This window comes from Gavia stellata, chromosome 22 (genome assembly GCF_030936135.1).
Source record: "Gavia stellata isolate bGavSte3 chromosome 22, bGavSte3.hap2, whole genome shotgun sequence".
In the NCBI taxonomy this organism is placed as follows: domain Eukaryota; kingdom Metazoa; phylum Chordata; class Aves; order Gaviiformes; family Gaviidae; genus Gavia; species Gavia stellata.
The window spans coordinates 10,003,669-10,028,905 of record NC_082615.1 but is presented as its reverse complement, the minus strand read 5'-3'; the positions used below and the strand labels follow the sequence as shown (position 1 = coordinate 10,028,905).

Genomic DNA, 25,237 nt, shown 5'->3' with positions numbered 1-25,237 from the left:
ACTCCAGTGCAGCAGTTGTCTCCTGTGCTGAATCAATAGTTTCAAAGCAAGTTCTTTGTTGTTCTAATCAATAGTATTTAACAAAACTGACTTGCTACTTTTCAAAGCCCTATACAAATATTTACCTGTGCCTTTGCCATCCGCAGGATCTTCCAGTGATATAATAACAGCATCAGGCCCCTGAACAGGGTACCTCTCAATACTATACCAGTGTCTGAGATCCACCCTGGGCTTACAGGGCTGTGACCTTGCTGAATGGCCACATCACACTGGACCCAGGGGTATAGAGCTTTCTGTATGAAGAGTGCCCAAATCTGCTTACAAAGCAAGGGGACCAAAATGACACAGTGGTACCCTTAACACAGAAGGTTAGCAGTTTTGGGGGTAGAGTGCGCAAAATAGCTAATGCATTGAAACTCTACATCCTATTTTATACAAGAAAAGGATTGCTCACAGACAGCCACTAGCAATCTTTGGTTTAAGTTATATGCATTTTCACTGTTTTGGTCTTTCTTCACGTTACCATAGCAATTTCCCATATACATCAGAGAAAAACTCTGATGGTGAGATGCAGTAATGACAGAACAGTCTCATAAATGAGAATTTAAAGTTGGACCAGAAAAAACTGCTAGAAATGATACTGCAGGAAACAGTCCTTTCCGGATATCTTAATAGGTTTGTTTCCACTGAATTTCTCTCCAAGGATAAATTTCTCTCCTGCACAAGACACTCAGCACTGCAATTTGTCATCATGGGAAACTGCTCATGTAACTGAGTGTTTTTATTACCTTGCTCAAGGCTTTTGAAGCCACTGGGCATGGGCATATTCTGGCACCTGTTCTGATCCTGCATATTCACAGAACTTAGGAACAACCAGCAAAGGTCAAACTGAGATCACAGAAAAGAGTCAAAGCATCCAAGTGCCCTTTTACAGAGGGGAGGGAAGAAGCTCTGGCTGGCACACAGTCAACGTCATGAGGCAGCACCTGACATTTTCACACAAAGCACTGGGTCTTATTTTTCAAAGGAAGCTTTTGTAAGAGCTCGGCAAAGTTTATCGTAGACTCTAAAGTCACTGCCCTAATTCACAGCTGTTCTTAAAAGACTTTCCAGGAGCAATCCCATTCACTTCTCCTCCCCATCATGCTAAGAGCTTTGAAGGCTCCACAGTCAATAAGCACCCATAAAATATAATTAGCCTTTGCCAGTGCTGAATGCGTCATTCTTGAAATGACAATTTCATTGATTTATTAAAGACTTTCTCCTTCCCCGGGACCAAACAAATGGGACTGAGCATCAATGCAAGTCATTAGTTATGGCAGTGTTACAAATGCGTGGGCCCCAGATAATCAACGTCTGCTTTCCATGAAAGCAGAAGGGCAGAATTTACAACTTTGCCTGCCTTTTTTTCAGCCCTTGACAAAGCTCCCTCCATCAGGACCAACACACAGCCCATGCATTTTTGGAATCTTTCTAGAGGCACAGCCAGCCAAGCCTTAGCAACTGCTGTCTTCTTGGACACCTTCCGGCTGTCACTTGCTCTTCAAAAAACAGACCGAGTGCACTAAATTAAGGAGCAGTCCACATTACCATTTTAAAGTCTCAGCTGGAAGCAGGATAACAATAGACCCCATGGCATTGTGTTAGCCTCCCATTTGAAAACGAGAGGAGAATGATGGGCTTCCACTAACAAACGTTATTACCTTTCCAAGATTTATCTGTTCTCCTGATACGAAAGGAGCTTAACACACAGAAGTTAGCAATAAATGAACATTTAGCCTAACTCCAGATACTGCAGATAAATCATGGGGTTTATTGTTCCAGCGGGACTCTCCATTGTTTTGAAGGCTATGCAGCTAAAGAACTTGGAATCCATCACAAAAACAATGAGTCTCCTGCACACCACCTTCCCCACTGTTCATCTCTGAGCCAGCCACAGATGTGAAATAAACCCAAAATATTTTTCAGCCAGTAACTGTGAAGAATGCTAAAGTACTGCCTCTACAGGGAAGGGTGACCTTGCACAGGTTAGGAAGGCATGTCACAGGTGATACTGGAAGACATTTAAATGCTGCAAAAATTGTCCTTGTGCAGGTGCTTCTCTTCAAATGTATCCCAAAGCAATCTGCAGTTACGTAAGTGATATAGTAGAACACCACCAGATACAAGTTAGCTAATATTAGTTAAAATCAAGTGTTTCTTCCTTTTACAAGCCCAGTTTTCCCCACATCCTCAGCGATCAAAACTTCCAGTTCTCATTTTACTTAACTAGCCTCACATCTAAGCCCAATAGTCTCCACTTGCAGATTGAAACCTGTATACAATGGACTTTTTGGAGGGATTTAGCATGCAGAGTACAGATGTTGCCACATTCAGAAGTTTCAACTACAAATTTTTTCCTACTCTCCCCTTGGGTGGAGTCTGTTCTGTTCTATGATTTTTATCCAGACATCTGGGGTACATCTTGTGCTCAAGGGCAATTACACATCGAGGCAGTTATTCCATAGCAAAGAAGAGACATCAGCATGCCTTCCATGAGAGACATGGAAAAAGGAAAAGATCAGCTTGATCTTTCTGGCCTTTCATAGGCGAACATTGACTGATGGGAATATAGGCTTTCTATTTAAGAACAAAGGGTCTTTATCCAGTTTCAAACTATAAACCACTACTAAAAAGCTTGTTGCTGTGATTTTTCAATGACAGAATTAAAGAAAACTGCAATTATCTGCCAGGAATGTGTGAAGATAATGATCTGAGAAACTACTTATAGGCAGTTGAGTGTTTTGTACAGGGATGAACTTTCCTGTGACACTCACTCATCACCATGGCATCACAAACATCACACAGTTAAGTCTCTTTGAATCTTAAGAGGACTAGCATAGTCAAGAAGCACAGAGTTAGAACACCCCCGCCTTGTATTCTCTTCCCAAGTCTGCTACATACCTCCCATAGGATGAAGGAGGATTCATTTAACTATGCACCTTTGTTCTGCATTTTGCGTTAGATGGACCATTCTCTGTCCGTCTGGTCAGTCAAGATTGTCAGCTCTTCAGGAACACTAGTGTTTGTACAGTGCGTATGAAATGGGAGTTCAATCTTGACTCACGCTTCTAGGCATTATTATCTCAGTCCCTACAGAAGGGACAACATTACTTAGTGATGACATACCATAGGCACAGGGAATTTAATTGACTTTTCCAACCTCAACTAGGAAGTCTAGCAAGAATACACCATGTAGTTTTTAAATACCAGTCCAGCATCTTTGCAGACTTGTTCTACCACTTGCACAGCTCCTCTAGACGGACACTGGGTTTCAATCTGGTGAGTTTTAGGAAGCACACACACTGGGAAGTGCACAATAAGAGGAAGGTGTGGTCCCAACACTGCTGGGGAGAAGTGCAGCATCTGTTAAGCTCCTTATGTTGCCTCCTCCCTTCAGAGAGCTGTGAAGGTTTGCCCCTCATTGCCCAACACTCCACAACAGCTTCAGATTTTTATATGCAATTTAGAATTGATTTTCAAAAATTTATTTTTGAGATGATTCTGTCACTTCCTCCTCCTCCCTCTCTCTGGGGAACCTGAACTGTAGGGAATATCTGCAATTTGTAAGTACTCACCCTGCGTGCATGAATATGTAGGTTAGGTACCTCCAAGCCTGAGCACGGAGCTGAGGATGGTAAAGCAATGCGTTCTTCAGGTATAAGGGATGGGTGACTTGCAGCACAAACCTGTCTAATACCACTCCGTTGTAAAGAAAAAAGGCAACCTAGAAGAGCAGGGAGATTCCTCGGTTAGCAAATGCCTTCTCTTGCTGAAAAGCACTTTGTAGCTCAAAATCATGGAGAAGAAAGTAAAATTTACAATAATTTTTCTCCCATTTGACAGCTTCACACAGCATGAGTTCCCTGTTTTGAGGAACCTGCAACACATTGGTATACGTGGCTTTCTGTAACACACCAGCCACTGAGTCAGAGGAACTCAGCACCCTACTGATCAATGCCATATTATATCCTTCTCTGTGCTTATTCCAGTGCATCACTCAGCAACTGTGCAAAGATGGCATTCGGGCAACTGATGAGCAGGCCAGAATATTTAAATCAGTTTCTTTTCCCTCCTTCTTCTCTCCATTCACAGAAGAGGTACCTGTATGGGAATTTTTCTTCTAAGTCTATTATTTGAATTGCCAGTTTCCCTAGAACTGTCCAGATTTTCACTCCTCAAAAAGTTTTGCTATAGTTCCCCAAATTCTGTAGTTTCATATACAAATTGTTTCAGTGACTAATAACCACACTTGGAGACAGATAGGATCACAGTCTCCACTTACACATACACATAAAGGTAAGTCAAAACAGCTATCAGCTTCGTGCTTGTCCTTCTCTGGGTCTAAATGAGTCCCACTCTAGCCCTTGATCATGTCCCAGCAAAGCCTTTGGATGTGTGGTGTGGGTTCCCGGAAACAGGGAATTAAGGTACTTGCCTCTACAATAGTGATGGTAATCATGAACCAGGGCGGAGGGCAGCAGGTATAGCTGTCGTAGTACCACTTGCGGTCTATCTCTCGTGGCAGGGTCTCATACGCAACGTGCCGGATCAGCCTCTGTGAAAGGCTCAGCCCCGTTTCCTCCAGCAGTGCCTTGCTGCACAGCCTCCTGTTCCCCTGAAGCATGGCTTGGCGGAAACTATTTGACCTTTTGTTGCTCATCTGGGTAAAAAGAAAAGGAAGAAACCATTAGGACAAAGCAAGGCCTGGCACAACCATCTGGGGAGATTAGTGCCAGTTTGGCAGCATCAGATCCAGGCAGGCAAGAGAACCACCACCAGGCTGGAGCTTTAGGAATGAAGTCTCAGGATGATCATGGAGAGACCTACGTGGGGTGCGAAGAAAACCAGTACCAGGGTCTGCTATTACGATGCCAATAAATGAGGTCAGGGCAGGACACTGGCAAGGCAGAGCAGAGGCTGCTGATGCACGTGGCTGAGCTCTCTGGCCCATGCTCCAGCTTTCCATCCACTGTCTTCACCATCAGTTACCACAATCCACATTCCTGTGTCCTCCTTCCCTCAGCTCCCCCTATTCTATCACACTTCCCTCCACTTGCCGTCTCTTGGGGCAGAAAATTTCTTGAATGTAGCAGCAGGTACATTCACAGCATCTGACCCTTGTGTTCTGGTCCTTATTGGCAGGAGTTAGCGCTGGGCAAAGAAAATCATCCCTTTGTGTAAAGCAAAACTGCATGAGCAACAGCAGCAAAACAACAAACTAAACTGGCGTACAGGCTGTCTTAGCTGCTGTAAACTTGCAAGAGGAAAGGATTTCCTCTTTTAAAACAGTTATCCTCAGAGGGGGTGGTGTTGAGATGGTGCAGGCTTTGGAGGATACAGCTAATTTGTATATGCATTATCATCTTACATGCATAGAATTAGCTATCTATCTTTTTTGAGCATACGCTTTCCCAGTTTGGATACGTAATTAAAGCAATTGCATTTGCAAATTAGGCAGATGGAATTTTATGCCTAGCCTGCTTGGGGGAGGGGGGGGGGGGGGGGAACCAAAAAACACAGGTCTGAAAGAGCTTGCTCCAAGATTTGGATAATTGCTAATTAGCCCTGATGTCAAACAAACCTGCTGCATTAGATTCATTATCTGTACTGGCTGAATCTTTGGCAGGAAGGCTTAAAAGGCTAACTATGCATAAAGACCACTGTAGGGGGACCTTTCACAGTAAAAGGCAGCAGAGCCAATGTGACAGGCTGGTCCTTCTTCTGAAAGAACTGCTAACTGATCTCAGAAACCACCAGTATCTTCAGTCTCCCAGAAGCAAATAAGAGATGGTATTCAACAGCGTTGGTTTCCAGTTGTCTTGGATCACACTGGTTTCAGCTAATATCCCAAAGACAGCAAAGACCAGAGCTTCTGCTCTCAGTGCTCAGGCAGCCGGGTAATTGTTCCAAGCTGGACCAAGCTGCTTAAAACACAGTAATCATTGCAGGGAACCACCTCCTGTTAATCACTGGAGGAAGGCAAAGAGGCCATCTGAGGTGATGGCACTGCGACCCATTCTCCCAGCAGCTGCCCATCCCTCCTTAGGCTTCTGTTTGCAGCCTGTCCCTCCAACGCAGAAATTCATCGATGTGAGCAAAATTGACAGGCAACTGATCTATTTCAAGTTTTTTAGAACTAGGGAAAAATTTGTTGTTGTTGTTCTTTTTGAGTTGTTTTAGTGAGAAAAAGGTTTACCCTAAAAACTCTTTCTGCTTTCTTGGTATTTCTCCTTTGCGCTCTCTTTCCTTAGTTCATTCGTAAAACACTTGTAAAAGAACAATTCTGGCAAAAGAAGCAGAAAAGACAAAGGGGGGGAAAAAAAAAAATCTGTCCACAAAAATCTTTCTTCCAGTCTTCTCAAGTCTATCATCCAAAAGCTTTTATCTAAAACTAGGGAAGATGAGGGCAAAAAAAAAAAGTTGGTGATCTTCTGTTGCATTAAGAAAGCCCACTCATATTGAAAGATTACATTTTCCATAGAGAAACATCCACCAGGTGTAAGGCTTTCCTTAGCATGTGAGAGACGCTTTTTGTATGTGACACACGTACGTCCGTTTTAAAAGGCACCTTCAGCCGCCTAATGACCTCACTGTGTCCACAGAAGAAAGCTTGGCTCTGGGTTAGTTCAGAGCACCCATCAGAGATGTACTGTGCATGCTCCCTCGCAGAGTTCATTCTGTTCTCTCTGGCTTCGCTCCTCTTGTGGACAACAATAAATTCAGACTGAAACTATAAATTTGCCTGCTACAGATGAAGATACCGGACAGTTGTCTGAAGCTGCTGATATGCTTATTCTAACTACAGGGGTATGTGTGATTTTCCTGCCTACTGCAAAACAGTCTGTGCTTTTCCCTGCTGCAGAAATCCAGTGGAAAATATAATCATTTCCAGAGTCAACCAAAGAAAACCACCATTGCAGTTCAGCATCAAGAAGTGCTCACCACCCTCAGCAGATGATCACCTCATCACTGAAGAGACTGGTGAAAGAGGTGGGCAGGAAGGTCCAAAGGCTGCCAACATTCATGTCTGTGGTAGGCTTGTAACAGAAATTTCCTTGCATTTGTTCAGCAGAGGATCCTAACGCAGGCACCACTGAACCCGTCCGTCATTGCTAAGTATGGCAAAAACATACTTGCTCAGTTCAATTGTCTGAATACAGCACAGCCCTTTAAGTCCAGTATCCTGCTCTGCATTACTACTAATGCTGCCCAAAGAGCTCAAACAGCAGCAAGGGCAGTACAAATTCATCAGCATGATGTTTCTGAAGGTGTTTCTCAACATACTAAAAACAAAACAGAAGGCAAAGGTCGTCTTAGTTTTGTTAAGAGCAGGGTATTGCAGGATCACTGTGGAAGTCCCACCTCAGATGAACAAAGACTCTGGCTCTCCTGCGGAGGTGGGAAGCTGAACACTAAGTGACTTGCCCAAGGCCATACACTAGAGTTAGAAGAATCCAGGTTGCAGGACTTCTCTGATCACTGGGCTGCACTGCTTTTAAGCCCTTTTGTTCAGCAGAAAGCTCTGCCTTCATCCTCCGAGAGACGAAAATAAACCACAGGACCTTCCACGTCCCACATAGACGCTAAAATGGAAGCTCACGACAATGTGATTTCCTCCAAGGAAGGATGAAAGACAGTTGTAGCTTTGTTCTCTCAACTACCTGTTCTCACACCCCATTATTTTTACAAGGTGTTCCATATTGGTTGTTTCTGGCCACATCTGGATGATAAAACACCAAGAGTTATTTAAACTGGTAATGATAGGAAAGCAGTAAATGTTGATATTACAAGAGCAAAGGAAGCCCTTGGGCAAAATGCTGATAGCTCTCTGGGGAGCACATGTGACTGCTGGAGAAAGACCTTGTATGCCTCAACAGACACCAGAAGATTATTTCTATACACTGTGAGGCACAGCCCATTGGTAGCCTCTCTGAACAACATGTATGGATGTACCACGTCAACTGCACTTGTACGTAGCAAGCACAGCCTCTTCCTCCCAGTTGATTTTTGGTAGACCTCCCCAGATACTGTGAGATATGCACAGAAAAACATATAAATGGATTAAGAGTTTCTAGGGTTTGTCAATACAAACGAAAGCAAATGCCTGAGAAATCATTTATGGCTAACTCAGATATGAGGTCACAGGATCAAAGTGTTCAGAGATGGAAAATACCTTTGAATTCAAGTTCTTAAGGGGTTGGAATCCTGTTCCAGGATAGAGGGTCTACTAGGTATTCAAATTCATCAGCTCTTAGCAAAGAGGCAACAAGAAAACAGTCTGCAAATGGAGCAGGTCACGAACTGCTGCAGTCTTGCAGAACATATAGAGATATCCAGCATCAAGTGTATTCTTCTCAGATTCCAACACTCCAGCAGACTGCTTGGAAAGAACATGACTGCCAAGGAACAAGATACTCCCCGCAACCACCACCAACAGTAGGTGCTGTGCCAGTGGGAGCCACATTTCAATTTACCCAGAAAATTAAAAGCCTTTGGTTCCCATAATTACAACTCTAACTCTTCAGAGCTCTTAGTGCTAACTAAACCTCCTGCCACCTCAGGCAGGGACATAAAAATATTTGTCAGGCCTCTTTAGAGCAGAGGATATGGAAAGAAGGTCCAAGTTCCCTCTAAATGCTGTAGCCTTGGCATGGTTTTACACCCAGATGAGGCAGGGACACACAGTTTCAGGACCCTACCATGTGTGCTCAAAAGCCCCCACAATCCACTGAGATGTGGATGACTGGAGGTACTGAGCACCTGTTAAAATTAGGCCTCTCAGTAAGAAAACATCCTGCTGGTCCCCAACTGCAATCATTACCCATCACACCAACAAGGAAACGAGCTCCAAAGAGGCAGCACAGCTGACTTCCAGGGCTCAAACAAATGCAAGAGTCCTGGGCCTACTCACATAACCCCACAGGCCTTTGGATCACACTGTTAATCTCAAGCTAGGAGGTGATGGGCATGAGCAGAGACAGAGGATTGCTCTCACCAACTCTTGATGAGAAGCCTATTTTGTTCCTCAGACTGACTTTGGAAGACTCAAATCTTCCCAAACAAAGAGTCTCCCATATGGTCACAATTTGCTGACTTGATTTCAGAATTACATAATATTGGTGTTTGTGAGCCAAGTATTTAATCATCAGCTGAAAGAACACCGGGCCCGTTGTTGGCCTGCACATTATTATGGCTCCGGAAGCTCAGGGCAGCCCACCCCACTTTCTTCATGCAATTGATCTGGAACTTCTTTAATAGGCACAAGATTAAAGCTGCAGGCAGATGGGTACAGCAAACGGTATGTGGGGAATGAAGGTAGCGGTGGGGAACAACACATTCCCTTAGTCCTTCATGCCTGCAAAAAGTTATTATGCAGAGAGAAAGAAATTTCCCTTGCAAAACAGCCAAGCTGACATGACTGGTAACCATGCGCTGCCACCTCTGCCCTTTGGTATTACCATATCAAAACAAAACAAGACTTAGTGCTACAGCCCTGCTCAAAGGACAGGTTTGATACATCTGCCAGAAAGGAAAATTTTTTCCTGCTTAGATCTGAACCTGTCTTCAACATTGAAAATGTCAAAATTTAGGATAAGAGTCCTTACCATCTAAGTGTGGGACAGTGCCAAACTTTGGTAAAGTACAAAGCCCTGCTTTTGTTCAGGACACATGCCAATCTAGAACTAGTCTCAGATAATCTGCAACTTGCAATGGAAACTGTCCATTCCCACTGGCAGACCGATTTCTCTGGGTTTCTTGGCTATCTGTACTACTGTTGCTGCCCCAGATAATCAATAGCCAAGTCATGTAGCATTTCCCCATCTCCAGTTTCATGACTTCTGTGGGGCACAGTATGCTTTTTCTGGGTTTTATTCAGCCTTACTCGGGAGGTTTTGAAAAACATGGATTTCTGCCCATTACGTATTGGCATCTTTGAGGCTAGTCTACGGCTATTTTTAAACACATACAACACTGTGACAGGCAATGCATTCGGCTCTCCAGCTCTGATCCTCCAAGACACAGAACACTAAATCAGAAGTTAGCAGAAGCTTTTTAAAAGCCTCTGTCAGCTCCAGTTTTATAACCCACTTTACTTACAAATGCAGCCTTTCCAATCAATTTTGCTTTCAAAATTCACATTTATTTCCTTCCCTCACTCCACACTTGTACAAAATGCTAATGTGGGTAAAGACTGCTTCTCCCAAAATGCATAGCTCAGCATCAAGTTCATCTGTCACAGATGTTCACATCCTCCGAGACAAACTGGTAGCACTCTCCCAAACAGCATCAAATGGGAAAAAAGCAAGCACCAACATCCTGATTTGCTTTGATCAAGCAGTGGTTTACTCTGGGGATTCAAGAAAAGTTAGAGGCAGGAGAGACCAAATAAATTACCCTGGTCATTGCAGGGGTATTCCCTGCTCAAGGTTTTGTCTGGACTCCTATTAAATGTGCCAGGCTTAGACCTTCCAGAACTTCCATTAGAAAAGGTAAACCACATTCAGATTTCAAGGTTAATTGCAAGAACACTGCTTGCAGGACAAGACTAACATTGTGGTACAAATAACATTGTATCAAAACACAGCAAGTTTGAAACCTCAAACCCCCCAACACCTGCTCCATTTTTCCCTGGTGCTGGGAAGGATTCCACAACTGAAGTGAATCAGATTTAATTTTCTGAAGCAAATTTTTGGAAAAAAAAAAAACCCTAATCTTTATAACATTTCCCACTCACATGAGTATTTTAGATACATAAACAATTAAAATGACCATTGAAGTTGACATTGTGCTTCTCAATTTTCAACTGTACCTGACTGGAAACAGCTGAGGAATCATGGTTAGGGATGGAAATTTCTATGCTAAGTTCCACTTTGATTGGCATAATGATTATCTGCCAGACTAGTTCACTTGGAAGAAAGTTCTCTCTTCTGCTGATACGTGTAGCCAGTATATAATGGACTCAGATCAATGTACAAGCTGAACACACTCCAAAAGCAGCTCTTGCATCCCAGTTATTAAGGTTCAAGATACTCACCTGGCCCTCTGATGGCTTCACCCCCCCATCAGGAGATGCACATGGCTCTTGGAACATCAAAAAATCACCAGTTTTCTCCAAAATGGGAAGGAAAACAACATGAAGGCAGTGTGAGGCACATTTGACAGAAGGGGTATCCAGCTCCTGGAAATGCTCCCTGGAGTAAGAACTTTGGACTTCAATAAGGGCTTTAATACATTGAGAGGCAAGAGACGGATAAGGACACAATCACATGACTGCTCTCATCTATCTCTTGAGAAAACCTCCTCCTTACTCAGAATAGAATAATATTAGAGCAAATACTGAAGTAAGAGATTTTCAAATCTTTTTTAATTAAATATTATTATACCTCTGAATATAGGCCAGGAATAGAGCTCAGGAATCCTTTACTTTGAGCCAAGATACTGAATCAAGGACAGAGGGAGCACTTAAAGGGGTGTCCCATTGGAAGCTGAAGGACATCCCAGAGGACTCCACATGGGAGTCCTCTTGATGTTTGGCAGAGGATCTGCCCTGGTTCAACAGCACAGCTAATTGGAAGCACAGAGGGGAAGAAATAGAGCTATAAAACCTGCAGCTTTGCCTGCAACAAACCTTTCAAGACTAGCAACAGTGAGAACAAAATGACAAACACTGGACAAGACCACTAGGAACTGAGGTCCTGGGTTATTCTGCAATAGCCTTTTAAGCTTAAAACACTCACTAGAAAGTGAACAAGGATTTAGCAGGAAGAGGAGATATTCATCTGGGCAAACTTTTGTGTTGCCTGGGGATTCCCCTGAGAATTGGAGATTTAGGCTTTATCACTTATCTTCCCAGTGACTCAGGTAATAAAGAATTATATACAGTTCCTGCAAACCCTTGTTCACCTAAGCCTTCTATGCAGGCTGTCAGCTGGTTCAGTAAAGGACATGCAAAGACACTGGAAGTGGAATTTATAGCTACTTTATGACTGTGCTATGAAGTACTTCTAAGTACCAGTAAAAAACCCGCAAGCAAACCATGGTTTAAAGGACCTCTCTCACCTCCACATTATCTGACAGAAAGAATACAGCCTGTAACTTCCTAAAAGCTCACCTCCACAAAGATAATACAGCCCTCCTGGCGCTGTCCCATACACACTCACAAGGCCAAAAGATAAAATTTATGTTTTCTCCTTTAAAAAAACGTTATCTCTTTTCCTAGCTACAGCTGCTCTTTCACTGTTTCCCCTCATTTCAGTTCAAGCCAACTTGGAGTAAGTGTCCCAAGTAAAAGTGTTACCATTGCAAGCACTGAAACAGCAAAGGCAAGAGTTACTCACCTTTCTAAAGCAGAAAGGATGGCCATAAAAAACCCCCAAACCTACAGGCACACACAAGGGACGGAACCAAGCCTTGCTTTTATCCCTGAAGTGACTAATAAGAACAAAGGGCTTCCAGCCACGCATTATTGAAAAACATCTTAAAAATATAAGCAGCTACTTCTGAAGCCTTGGAAAGCAATGGAAAAGCAGGCTGGAGTTACAGCATGAGGGAACAGGGAGCTACGGGAACAGCAGGAAGGCTTCAGCACCTTGCAGAACTGGTCCTTCTGACATGGTTGGCTATTGCCTACTAAATCCTATGCCCAGCTGGAGATATGTCCAACCTCTGCTTTGTTAAGATAAGGCAACACGCTGAGAGTTTGGAGAAAAGTCCTTTCACAGACCCAAACAATGTGAACTTTTCATTTGGTGACTACTGATAGGGAGGGTGTGCTGCTATCTCTGAGAACTCTGCAAAAGAAAAACTCCTAAGTCAGAGAAGGTGCTTTAATGCCCCCTTTTAGTGGCATAATTCACAGATAGAAGAGCTTTGGAGCCTCCAAGACAACATGTATTTTAATGGCTACCAGCCTACGTGCTGTGCCTTTCACAAAGCAAAGGCAAAAGCACTGTGGACTCCAGAAAGAAAACTGCCATCCCCCTGTGGAACAAGACTGCTAATTCCTAGTTTCATAGGTCAGTTTAAAAATCTCATTAAACTCCATTGGCTCTTTAAAGAAAAAGAACAAAAAAACTCACTTCCCACTTCCTATTAGAGCTGATCAGGCTGAAACAGCCTCAAAGGAACCCCATTTAATGACACCATCAAGGGCATTTTAGAGGTTTTATCCTTACCAAGTTTCAAATAAGTTATCTAGAAGGGAAAGTTCCCAACACAACTTCATTAAATCAAAGCACACTAATTCCACACCCATAGGGCTTCAACTCAGGGCTGTGCAAAGGCATTAGCTTGTTCTAAGCGCATGCTTAAGTTTAATCATCCTTAAATTGAGTGCATCTTTAAGTATCTTTCTATACTGCATTACAGACTCTTACAAGTCTATGAAAGTGTTAAAAATAGAGTGGGAATTCATTATTTTGCTATATTTTTTCTTCAGGATAAGCCACACAGTAAGTTTCTATAGACTGATGAAGCTGTAAAGTGCAAGTCAAAGCCTCCATTGAACCAGCTCATTTCCCACTTATACCATTCCAGGACCCACTTTGGACTCGCTATTTTTGTCTGTGGATTGTAACACAATCCCGAAGTATTTTACCCCTTCAGTCAGTCTTGCTTTCTCTTCAAATGCCTACACAGATCACTCTGCCGAGGACAGAAAAACTAGCATCTAGATCTTTACCTTTGTATTTCTACAGCATCCACTAGTATAGACAGACCATAAGACTCTGGGTAGTCACTTCATCTCCTTCTCCTCCCATATTTTATCTTATTTTTATGATTCTGGCAATATTTTGACATAACAATTGCCCCTTTGACATCCAGCTTGACAGCATATAGCACAAGACAGCCTTCCACCAACAGTTAATCATGTTCCAGCCTCCTCCATGAAGTAAAACACTTCAGCAAAGATATCTTCCTCTGACCTTCTCTGATGGCCAATAGACCTGTGTATCTGTCACTCATGAGGAGGAAGAGCAGAGGCTGCAGGTTTCTTAGCTTGCATCTGCAGTTTCATTTCTTTACTTGAAAAGGCAGTATTTGCAGTCTGGCACTGAGCAAGCCAGAAAGGAAATCACAAAAACTAAAGGAAATCTTTCTCTGGAGGGTAAAGTGTGCTGGCACCAGCAAAGTTTGCATTAGGATGACCTGATTATTGTTACACAATGCTTTAAAAAAAAAAAAAAAAAAAAAAGGCATGTTGTTCACTGAAAGTGAGGTAGAATTAACGTGTCCCTAGAAGCCAGCAAGGCCAGGGAAAGCAAGGCAGGTGTTAATTCTTGATCTGGAAAACAAAAGGATGTGCTTTTAATTAGCTAATATATTTTGCTCACTACTGAGATGCTACATCAGCTTCAAGTTACTACAAAGCTACAGCTAAACACTTCTGTCGGAAGCAGCAGTGTTTTGTTTTTCCTGAGTCATGTGAACTCTGTCTCAGAGCTTACTGATTCCTCCCAAATATGCTGAAATACCGTTGCCTTCAGGGAACAGCATTTGTCCTCAGTTCTTCTAGACCCAACACAGCCCCTCAAGCAAATGTTCATCAGAGAGCTGGTTCCCCAGCACCTGGCTCTTCCACTGGAGAACTGCCATTGACTTTGCCAAAGTTGTGAACCCCAAAAGAGATCCAACTCTTACCTCCCTCCATCTGCTACAGAAACAAACCCATGAGGCATAGACAGGCTTCCACAGGTTTCACAGGGAGTCTGTTGCAGAGCTAGGGAAAAAACTTAGGTCCGCCTGACTTCCAGTCCTGCCCTTTGAACATGAAATCTGTAGCAGGGAGAGAGAGACTTTCAGTGTGCACTAGGGACACCTCGCAGGGTTGTGCCAGTGTTAGAACAGCCACATTCCCTTCTCAAGTCCTCCTGCCCCATGATGGCAGGTCCAGTCTGGACCACGCTGACTGCATTGAGGTCAGCTGTTACAACACATGTGTTTCAGCAGTGATCTGTAGTTTTGCACTGGCAGAAGAATATCTTGGGCTGCGGAACGGATTTTGCTTTAGTCTCGGTATAAGCTGCGATATACTTTTCTAGCAAAAGCTGCTTTATTAAACATGAGGTTCTGTAAAACTTTTCCTTGTCCAGAGCAAGGCTAGGAGTTACCTACCTGATTTTCACAACAAGAGAACATAAGCTACCACCACAGCCTGAACTGGCTCCCTATCGCCCTTCCGTCAAGCAAAGTAACGTCTCAGAAGCGCCACTGCATCCCCTTGCCTCTGCTCATGTGTCTGAAGAGGAACACATCGAGAGGGTGAGGAGGTGGTAAAGCCACAATCCAGCCTGTCAAAAGTTACAATCCACATTCCCAGGCAGAGAAGACAAGGAAGGTTTAGCCAGAGAATAAGAAACTGAGTCTCTCCAAGGCCTCACTGCTCTGCTCTTTAGCTCTGTTACAGTTCACAGGATATTATGCAAAGTAGTCCAGAACTGCCAGCAGCAACTGCTGTTCCACAACGATCCCGGCAAATAATATCTCAACCCTAATTACCTCCTGGCTTGTTTCCTCTCTAAAAGTGGCAAAGTTAGTTAAACAGCTTTGTTCTTTATCTCCTCCTGTGGCCTATGCTGGTCATAGCCAGAATTTTCACTGTGCACTTTTAGGGTCTCTCTTCACAATGCAGAAAAGCAACCAGGCAACAGAAACGCACAAGATGTCTCCACTTGTACAGGAAACACTTGTTATTCTGCACTGTCTCAGACACAGGATAAGAAATCCCACCTGAAACTGCTTTCTGCCATTCTGACCAATCTGATAGCCTTCTACGATGGCATGACTGGATAGATAGATGAGGGGAGGGCAGTGGATGTTGTCTACCTTGACTTCAGCAAGGCTTTCGACACCGTCTCCCACATCATCCTCATAAACAAGCTTAGGAAGCGTGGGTTAGACAAATGGACAGTGGGGTAGATTGAAAACTGGCTGATAGATAGAGCTCAGAGGGTTGTGATTAGTGGCACAGAGTCTAGCTGGAGGTCTGTAACAAGCAGTGTTCCCCAGGGGTCAGGACTGGGTCCAGTCCTGTTCAATACATTCATCAATGACCTGGATGAAGGGATGGAGGGTGCCCTCAGCAGGTTTGCTGATGACACAAAACTGGGAGGAGTGGCGGACACACTGGAAGGCTGCGCTGCCACTCAGCGTGACCTGGACACGCTGGAGAGTTGGGCAGAGAGGAACCTTATGAAATTCCACAAAGGCAAGTGTAGGGTACTGCACCTGGGGCAGAATAACCCCACGCATCAGTACAGGTCAGGGGCTGACCTGCTGGAGAGCAGCTCTGTGGAAAGGGACCCGGGGGTCAACAGGATGACCATGAGCCAGCAATGTGCCCTTGGGGCCAAGAAGGCCGATGGCATCCTGGGGTGCATCAAAAAGAGTGTGGCTAGCAGGGCGAGGGGGTTATCCTCCCCCTCTACTCTGCCCTGGTGAGGCCGCATCTGGAGTACTGTGTCCAGTTCTGGGCTCCCCAGTTCAAGAAGGACAGGGAGCTGCTGGAGAGGGTACAGCAAAGGGCTACAAAGATGATTAAGGGACTGGAACATCTTTCTTATGAGGAAAGGCTGAGGGACTTGGGTCTTTTTAGTCTGGAGAAGAGAAGACTGAGGGGGGGATCTTATTAATGCTTATAAATACTTAAGGGGTGGGTGGCAGGAGGATGGGGCCAGTCTTTTTTCAGTGGTGCCCAGTGGCAGGATGAGAGGTGACGGGCACAAACTTGGTCACAGGAAGTTCCATCTAAACATGAGGAGGAACTTCTTTACTTTGAGGGTGGCAGAGCACTGGAACAAGCTGCCCAGAGAGGTTGTGGAGTCTCCTTCTCTGGAGATATTCAAAACTCGCCTGGACACATGCCTGTGCAATCTGCTCTAGGTGAACCTGCTCTGGCGAGGGGGTTGGGCTAGATGATCTCCAGAGGTCTCTTCCAACCCCTATCATTCTGTCATTCTTGCAAGCCTTAGTGTAGAAACAGAAATGGATATGATTGCAGCATTGTGTTTTATAACCATGCGAGATGAATCTCATGCATAGAGAGGAGAAATAATCCCCAATAACTTGCCTATCTGATTTTTTTTTTCAGCCCCTTCTGTTTGCAGATCACACCAGGAGTCTTCAGCTTCCCTGAATTTATCCATTACTCAAATTATTTACTGAATGATTTCTAGGGTCTATTCTCATCCTGTAAAATGTTCAATTTCAGAAATTTAAGCTGCTTTGCTAAGTTGAGAACAGGCGTATGTTTTGTGGAGGTATATCTGGGTCTCCTTATTAAGGTGAGAAGTCCTAGAATTACATTTTTAGTGCATCTAGAAGTTCACAACACACTTTGGACATCAGGGGATAACACAGCTTTGCTCAATAGCAGTCCTTCAGTTGGGGATCACAGTGTCTGAGAGAGCAGACAGAGTTCTTGGTGCTCGTGATGATGCTGGAGCATACGGTGTGAGCATTTTTTACTGCCCACTCTGGGACATGCACTACCCTGGAGGAAACAAAGTGTTAACACTATTGCTCTGTGAGGTTTATGGCCTGTAGTGCCTTCTAGAAATAATAATTTCACAGAGTTACAGCTGTTTCCGTGGTCACTAATAGCATGTCTCGGCATCAGGCTCTCTAGTAAGTAGCCAAGCACCCTGCAGAATAAGCAACATCACTTTCAGTCACATTTCCAGGGAACTCAAAGATCAAGGGTTCTGCAAGGCTGAAAAAAGGGAAGACCCTCCCTACTAAATTTTTATCAACATTAGCAAAGCTGAGAGAAAAAACAAAGAGGATATCATATCCCAGGAACTGACCATTGAAGACAGTTCTCTTTATGTCCAGTGGTTAAACCCTACTTTCTGCTGGGTTCTGTGCGACAGCACAGGTTTGTACTAGTTTTGGCTGGGATATAGTTAATTTTTTTCATAGTAGCTTGAGCTGGCAGCTCATCAGCTCCTTCCATCCCCATGCTTGGAAAGAAACCAAAAGAGCTGCTTGTGAGACACACACACCCAGAGGAGTCTCCTTCCTTCCACACCTCTGCTTTGACAACTGCACTGCAATGCATCTTTGATACCCAGCCCCACTCCTCCCCCTCAAGGCCTCTCCAGTCACCAAAGCTTTATTAATGCAATTTTACCTCTTGTTCAAAGTTTCAGTACCTTGGACACATTTGGGAGGCCATGAGATTCTCTGATCATGTCAGAGTACTTGTTCATGAATATTGAAGGAGAAAAGGAAAACCACACACACAGACCCATGCTTGTAAAACCTCCATGGATCTAGTAAAAAGTCAGCCTTTCCCTTCCCCACATCCAGCACCATCAATTTTGGGAGCAGATCAATTCTTGCTAAGCTACTGAAACCAACAAATTAACCTGAGCAAAAAGCACAGATGGCTGATGATCACCAAGCACAAGCATGCACTTAAACACCACCACACATAGTTTCCAGGATTGACAGCTATAAAGTGAAGGAAATCACTAATTTCACAGTGATTGTGTGTCAACTGTGCTGTTTCTTTCCACCAGGAAGTTCAAAAGGCAGGTTTGGGAGAAGGAAACTAGGCAAAAGACAAGGAGCCCTAAAGAGTTTGGATGTTGGAAATCAATAGCAACTAGAGGAGGAGTGAGAATTCCATTTGTAAGTAGTTTAATGTTCTGGCATTTGCATTGCCTATTGATTAGAAAGTGCAAAAAATGCAGATGAGGATAGAGGGACTGATGACAGAAAAATCAATGGCTTCTTTACAGGAGTCATTCAATAGTAGTCACTCAACAGAAGGAAATTTGCCAGTTTGCAGAAATTACATCAGGTGGGCGTGAGCTGGCACGATCTCCTATGCCCCAAAGGAGGGGGATGTCCAAGCCTTTCACCTCCCACCTGCCTCATTAGCTTGTGCTGCTCCCAAGCTCAGTAGAGCAAGCAGAGAGGAAAAAGCCCAGTTCTATTCCTGAGCCTGTTGCCAACTTGTTGGCTGGCCCTAGGCCACCATTTCTGTAAAAGAAATGCTACCTAAGTGTTGTGCAGCTCAGTTAGTGAATGCTTGCATGGTACTTTGAATATACCAAACTGTAGAACAAGCAGCTGTTACTATAAATACACTGCTGATCACAGAGTACCATTGACCACACTGTTTATTAAGCTGGAGCTGAGGAAAACCTCACACTCACTGTGATCTATTTAGTAGTTGCTACATCTATTTTAATGTGTACCTAAATACATGCAAAGGGCTAAACGAGACAGCTTGATTAGATACAGCAGATCTATGTCATTGCATCACAGTAATTTCACACCTTCACAATGATCACAGCCTGACTGATGTTGTGACCTGGACCGTTGGCAGCTGTGCCCTGTTATCATACTTTCCTGATTGATGTGAAGACAGGACATATGGAAGACACTTTCTTTCTAAACCAAGAATACATGCCTGAGTGACCATGACAAATGGAGGGATCAAATCCCCATGTTGACTGCAGGAAGACACAGAGATGCAAATTGTTATACTCTGCATCAAGAACACATCCAGCTTTCCAGCAAAACCTTAGAGACATCACCAACTTACATTGGTCATTGACTTTGTCACCCAGGTTTCTCTCACTGCTGCACTAAATCTGCTGGGACTCACGTGGGGAAAGACAGAGCCAGAACAGGGCAAAGCCCCTGGAATGGCCACTGTTCAACATACCTATCTTGCAAACAAGATTTCTAGGCCATCCTGAGGATTTAACAACACATGTCTACATCTGTGTTGACTCGCCAAACTGCCTTGGCAAGAAACAGAGAGATCCCTTTGCTAATTGACTCATTAGTAGAGATAGAGAGGCATCCAAATCATGACTCATGCAGTCTGAGACATCTCACCTAGGATAAAATGAACATGACCTAGAAACACTTTATCCCTGTTGCTGTTGATGCCTACAGCAGTGTAATATGACTCCACCCAGCAAGTCAACACAACATTATCTATATACTTTTGTCTCTAAGTGGTGAAATCTCTAGATAAAACAGGAGACATCCAGACTGACAGACCTCTGCTTGCAAACAAATGGCTCCTTATGACAGCTACCAACTGATATTGAGAGCAAAAGCCTCTAAACTAGCAGCAGCCATTGCTTCATGCTCCTCTTATAACAGTTCCCCCAGTTTCTTCCCATGCAAACTTGTTCCTCTGGAAAAATCAGCAGCAACTTGACTCTTGGCTTGAGAGTTCAGTCACCACTGAATGCTTCAGCAAGCCCATGTAGAACGTGATGCAGGGACACAGCAAACACTGGTGTTGATAGAGGGGTGGGGGGAAGAGAGACTGCCCCTCAAAGGCCAATGTTTTAAGCAGAACCAAGGACTGACAGGCCCTGCCAGCCAGAGCACTCACCAGGTTGACGAAGTCCTGGTAGCAGATCCTCCCCTCAGAGTTGCTGTCTGCCAGAGCCAGCAGGACCTCCAGCTTGTGGGGGTCCAGCTCTGAGCCGTGTCTCTGGAGAAGGGAGCGAAACTTCTCAGTGCTGATGTAGCCAGTGCTGTCGGGATCGAACTAGGATAGGAGGGGAAAGTGCCAGAATTAACCATTGCACATTACACACAACTGCTCTCCTATGCATTCATTGCCCGCTGCAGACCCACAGGGACCCCATGGACTGCCCTAGGCTTTGGTGACACATTGCCCTGCAATCACCCCCACTCCAGCCTCCTTTCACTGCCCAGAGACCACAAAGCACCATGCTGCAGAGAGGGGTGAACCCAGGCATCATCATCCACACCGTCATCTGTGTCCACCCAAGCTTCAGGTGAGTCAGCTCCCTTCACCTTCCTTCACTCTGCATCATTTCTCTTGGCTATTCTTTATATCCCCCTCTATCTGGACTATCAAGCAAACCAGAGATGCAGTCTGTGAGATAAAATGTACTGAGAACAGTTTTACTCCTGTATTTCCCACCAACTGCAACACAGGAACCCCTCCTCAAGCCCTTTCTGTGCTCAGTATTTCTGACAGTCACCTTTCCAGATCACCTCTACAGATGCCTTCAAAATGGTAAGTGCTTTCACTGCTGAAGAGCTCTCTGTTTTAAGATGGATTGGAAAGAAAGTCTTTGGACCAGGAGCAAAGCAGATGAACATTATGTCAAACCAAAAGTGACAAGGTAGCCACATGCCATTTTCAGAATGTAAACCAGAGTCATTAGAAGGAAACTCCCAGGTGAGATTTGGAGTGAATCCCACTCTGACCAAAACCATCACTGTTTTCCCTCAGACTAAGTGGTTAATCTCCTAAAAATGCCACTGACCGAAAAGAGATAGTTTTGCATGGCTGTTCAAACTTACAACTGCTTCCAGCAGCCTCTAACCCTGACTGAGCTCCCCAGGGCACTCTGCAAGGGGCTGCCAGCTCACAGGCGGGCACAGCCCCAGCCCTGACAAAGCCAGTGCTGGCACCATGCCGAGCGCATTTCTTTTGTGCTTTGAAAACTAGTGGATGCAAGCTGCCAGACCAGCCCGCACTAGCTGTGGTGCAGTCTGATCTCCGCCAGCTCTCTGTTGCTGGGAGATTTGCCTTTGATTTCCCAAACTTGGCTGTGAGGACCCTGGTACTCACTGGCCTCCTTTGGTAGATAATGATATCAAGCTTGTTGGCTGGATTGAATGGCTGTCAGGGGGCAGGGTGGTCAGGAGGGAGTCTTTTCATGGAAACATTCAGGACATAAAAGGCCTTGGCAGAGCCAAAAAGGTCCTGACAATCCTCACTCTTTCCTAACAGAGAACAAAAGCTTAACAGGCGCTGGGCCTTCGATCTGACGCGGTGGAGTAAAGGCTGCCTTGGCAAGGGAGGAGGTGAGAAGGGGGATGTGGCAGAGGATGCCAGCGGCAGGGCTGGCACCACTCTGCAGCAAGCAGAGCGGCTATAAGACAGGCCAGCCTCAGGCACGGGCAGCTTGTTTAGAGGAAGCAGTGCCCACGTGTGAGGATCTGGCTCAGTCTCCTTCTAGCCCCTGCACCTTTGTCCCACTGCTCCTGAGGACACTCTATCACTGGCTGCTTTGTTGAGGAGGAGCTGTCTAACCCGAGATCACAGACCCTTGCTGGAGCAGGGCTGGTCTGCTATTTTGTCAAAGCAGCAGCCCCTCTGTGAGGAAGCTGGTGGGGCAAGTGGATTACACGAAACAAGACAAACCAAGTGACCTGTAGACAGTCAGAGCTGGGGACTCTCCCCCACCCTCTGCCAAGTGTTGTTCTGTCCTTGCGAGGTGGCCTGGATGTACCTTCCTGACAGCTGGCACCCAGAGCCAAAGGTGGATTTCATCAGCAGTTTACTGTTAAACAAGGGCTTAATATTAATCCCTGGAGAAGTTTAGCTCCTCGGCTCCAGTCACCCCATTCTGATGCTTTGAGTTAACAGATCAAATTCTAAAACCAACCCCAAAATCAGCACTTCTCCACTCAGGCTCAGCTCTGATGCTTTTTGGCTCTTGCTGGGACTCCCAAGCCAGCCTAAGCATGCAGTGCCCAATCCCAGAGGCACAGACACCCAGGAAATAAAGTATTAACAGCATAATACCTGAGATGACCTTTCTCAAGGGGAATTTGCAGAAGCCGGGAGATGAGTCATTCAGTGAATGGTTCTAAAACCTGCAATCCCATAGATACTGCTGTGTTCATCCTTGTTTCCTGAAAACATTTGACCTAACCAACATCTTGCTTAACGGCACCACTTTAACTATATCTTGACATTTAACATGTCAGAACCTATCTTGTCTAGGACAAAACCATTTGCTCCTTGAAGGCTTAAATGCCTCCCTACTTTGAGGGCCAGGGTCAGTGACTGAAGCATGGAACTCTCCCCCCTGTGCTGTGTGCTCACTGTTTGGCTTTGTAGGAAAGACCGGTGGTCACAGCAGTGGGGAACGTGGCTATTCCTCTAAAGGGCAGAAGATATACAGAGCTGAAGTGCACAGGCTCCCAAAGCACAAAAGAGCTGCTCAGATCACAAACCGCTTTTCCCAGGCTGTTCTGCTTTAAAGCATTCAAAAAAGAAACATTTTATAACCAAGAACAGAAATTACACAACCACTTCAAAGCTTCAGACCAGCCCACAAGGACACACTAATGACTCCAGACTCACTAGCACTACAGCAGATATGATCCTGTCACTCAAGATGGTGCTGTCCATACCTGTTACTGGCTACTGCCTTTCCGAATGGACAGACAGCTGAAGCCTGTCTGGTGGCTACGAATGAGCCTTTCTTTGCTCCAAGGATGCTTCTTTCTCACCCCAACAGGCACCAGCATTCCTCCTTCAGCTCACTGTCTTACTGCTTATCCCACCAAAATCAAAGCAGTGGCAGAAGGTAGCTAGTATTTTCAGTACTGTAAACACGCTGTTCTCCTCTTTCACATTACTATGTATGATTTTCTTTTTGGCACTAAGTTAATGATACTAATTAGAAATAGGTTTGAATTAAAATGGTGGATCTGAACAGCATGAAAGAGTAAGAGGTGAACAATGAACAACTGCTGTCTGAACAAAAAGACCTGCCTCGGAGCAGGACTGGACCACTGCTTCCACAACCTGGAGCAGAATGTTTTACTGTAAACCCCAGCTGTAAGGGAGTTCTCTTATTTATGTTTAAACAATTTTTTTCAGCATATAAAAATCTCATCTGTCATCACAGCACTCAAAATCCACCCCAACACTTTAAACTGCCTTAAACCCTGTTTCTGATATCACAGCTAGCCACAAAAATCAAGGGGTTGAGCTGGTCCTACAGAACATGTGTCCCCACACGTGGCAAAAACAATGTGTGATGGCACACTCAAAACACTTGGGTCCATCAATTATAAAAGAGGCAACTGACCTTTGCTAGACACTTCATGTATTTATCCATGATGATCTTGTCACGGGCCAGTTGTCCCACAAACCCAGCCGAGCACCTTTGTCTCACCAAGAGGACAGACGATGACTGGCAGCCAACAGCATGGCTGCGCTGAGCACCAGGTCCAGCCCCACAGGGAGCACTCCCCAGGCAAAGCCTCCCAGCAGCTAAGTCAGCACAGTGGCTTCCTTCAGTGCAGTTACTTCTGCCTCTGCCCATCTACTTGGGCAGACAAGCGCAACACAACCAGTGCAGGGACAAGGAAGGCCATTTGTCCCCACACACCCCCCCAAACAATAGGACACTAACGGCAATTTCATGCAAGGTTTCCTCCGCATTTCAATGACAATCACCCTTAACTCCCTTGATCCTCAAGCAGGCTCTTAAGCAAAAATGTAAATATGTTAATGACCATAGCAGCCATCTGACCCAGGATCTTAATTCCCTGGCCCAAAACAAGCTATTTTTTCCTATTTCTTCCTTATTTTAGAGCAGGCACACCATAAACTGAAGACCTCACAGCAAAACTACAAGACAAAAATATGGGGAGGAGTCCCTGCAAACTCTGATGGAAATAGGAAATACGGCTGAGAAAAGAAAATGAAATCTCAAATTGTTCCTCCTCTTTAATTAAAGACATATCAGCCACGGCTGAGTGAGCAAGTAGGGTGGAGGCTGGTGCTGCAGACAGACAATGGGTATCTTGGGAAAATGCAGACATTTCACATAGCGCAGCCAGCTGCTCCTCTCCCCCATGGCAAACAGCTCTCTGGGGCATCAGAGCAGCTGGAGAGTCAACAGCTGAACTGGGCACAACATGAGGGTCCTTGGCTGGCTTTAGGACTACAGATCTGCTGCAGGAACAGAGAATTTGCTGCCACCCATGGCTTCCCCATTGAGGGGCTTTGTCTTGGCATTGCCCAAGCCATAAGTTGTCTTCGCAATGGGCAAGGCTCCAAGCAACTTCATCTAATTTGGAAGTCGGCTTTGATTTGGATCAGTCCCTTCAAAACTGAATCATTCTATGGTCCGGTGATATCTTCACTACTGGGAAAGACTGGCCTGGCAGTCAGGCCTCCTGGCACTGACCCCAGCTCTGCTCCAGACTAGGAGGTAGATTCTGGAAATAAATTGCCCTGAGCTTTAGTTTCCCTTCCTATTATATGGAAACGACAACTCCTGCTTTATTTCCCACCAGAGAGGAGCTATCAACAGTAGGGCTGCTTCTTGTTCACAAGTAGGCCCTTTCCCACTGGAAAGGGGGAGTCAATCACATGCAAAACCTATTCATCTCCAAGGGTTTCAGAAACCACTCTGAGCTTTGCTGGATTTGAATT

The 25,237-nt window shown here is 44.8% G+C and overlaps 1 protein-coding gene across 2 annotated transcripts in view; it reads right to left on the bottom strand.

Annotated features, from left to right (window-relative positions):
- Positions 1-25,237, bottom strand: part of RHBDL3 (rhomboid like 3) — a 67,086-nt gene that overhangs the window by 7,897 nt on the left and 33,952 nt on the right. For both annotated transcript variants that reach the window (XM_059828259.1, XM_059828260.1), the window contains 3 exons: positions 20,408-20,566; positions 4,478-4,702; positions 3,618-3,766 (listed from right to left, as the gene is read on the bottom strand). In XM_059828259.1, the coding sequence (XP_059684242.1) occupies positions 3,618-3,766; positions 4,478-4,702; positions 20,408-20,566 (533 nt within the window). The remainder of the gene's footprint in view (positions 1-3,617; positions 3,767-4,477; positions 4,703-20,407; positions 20,567-25,237) is intronic.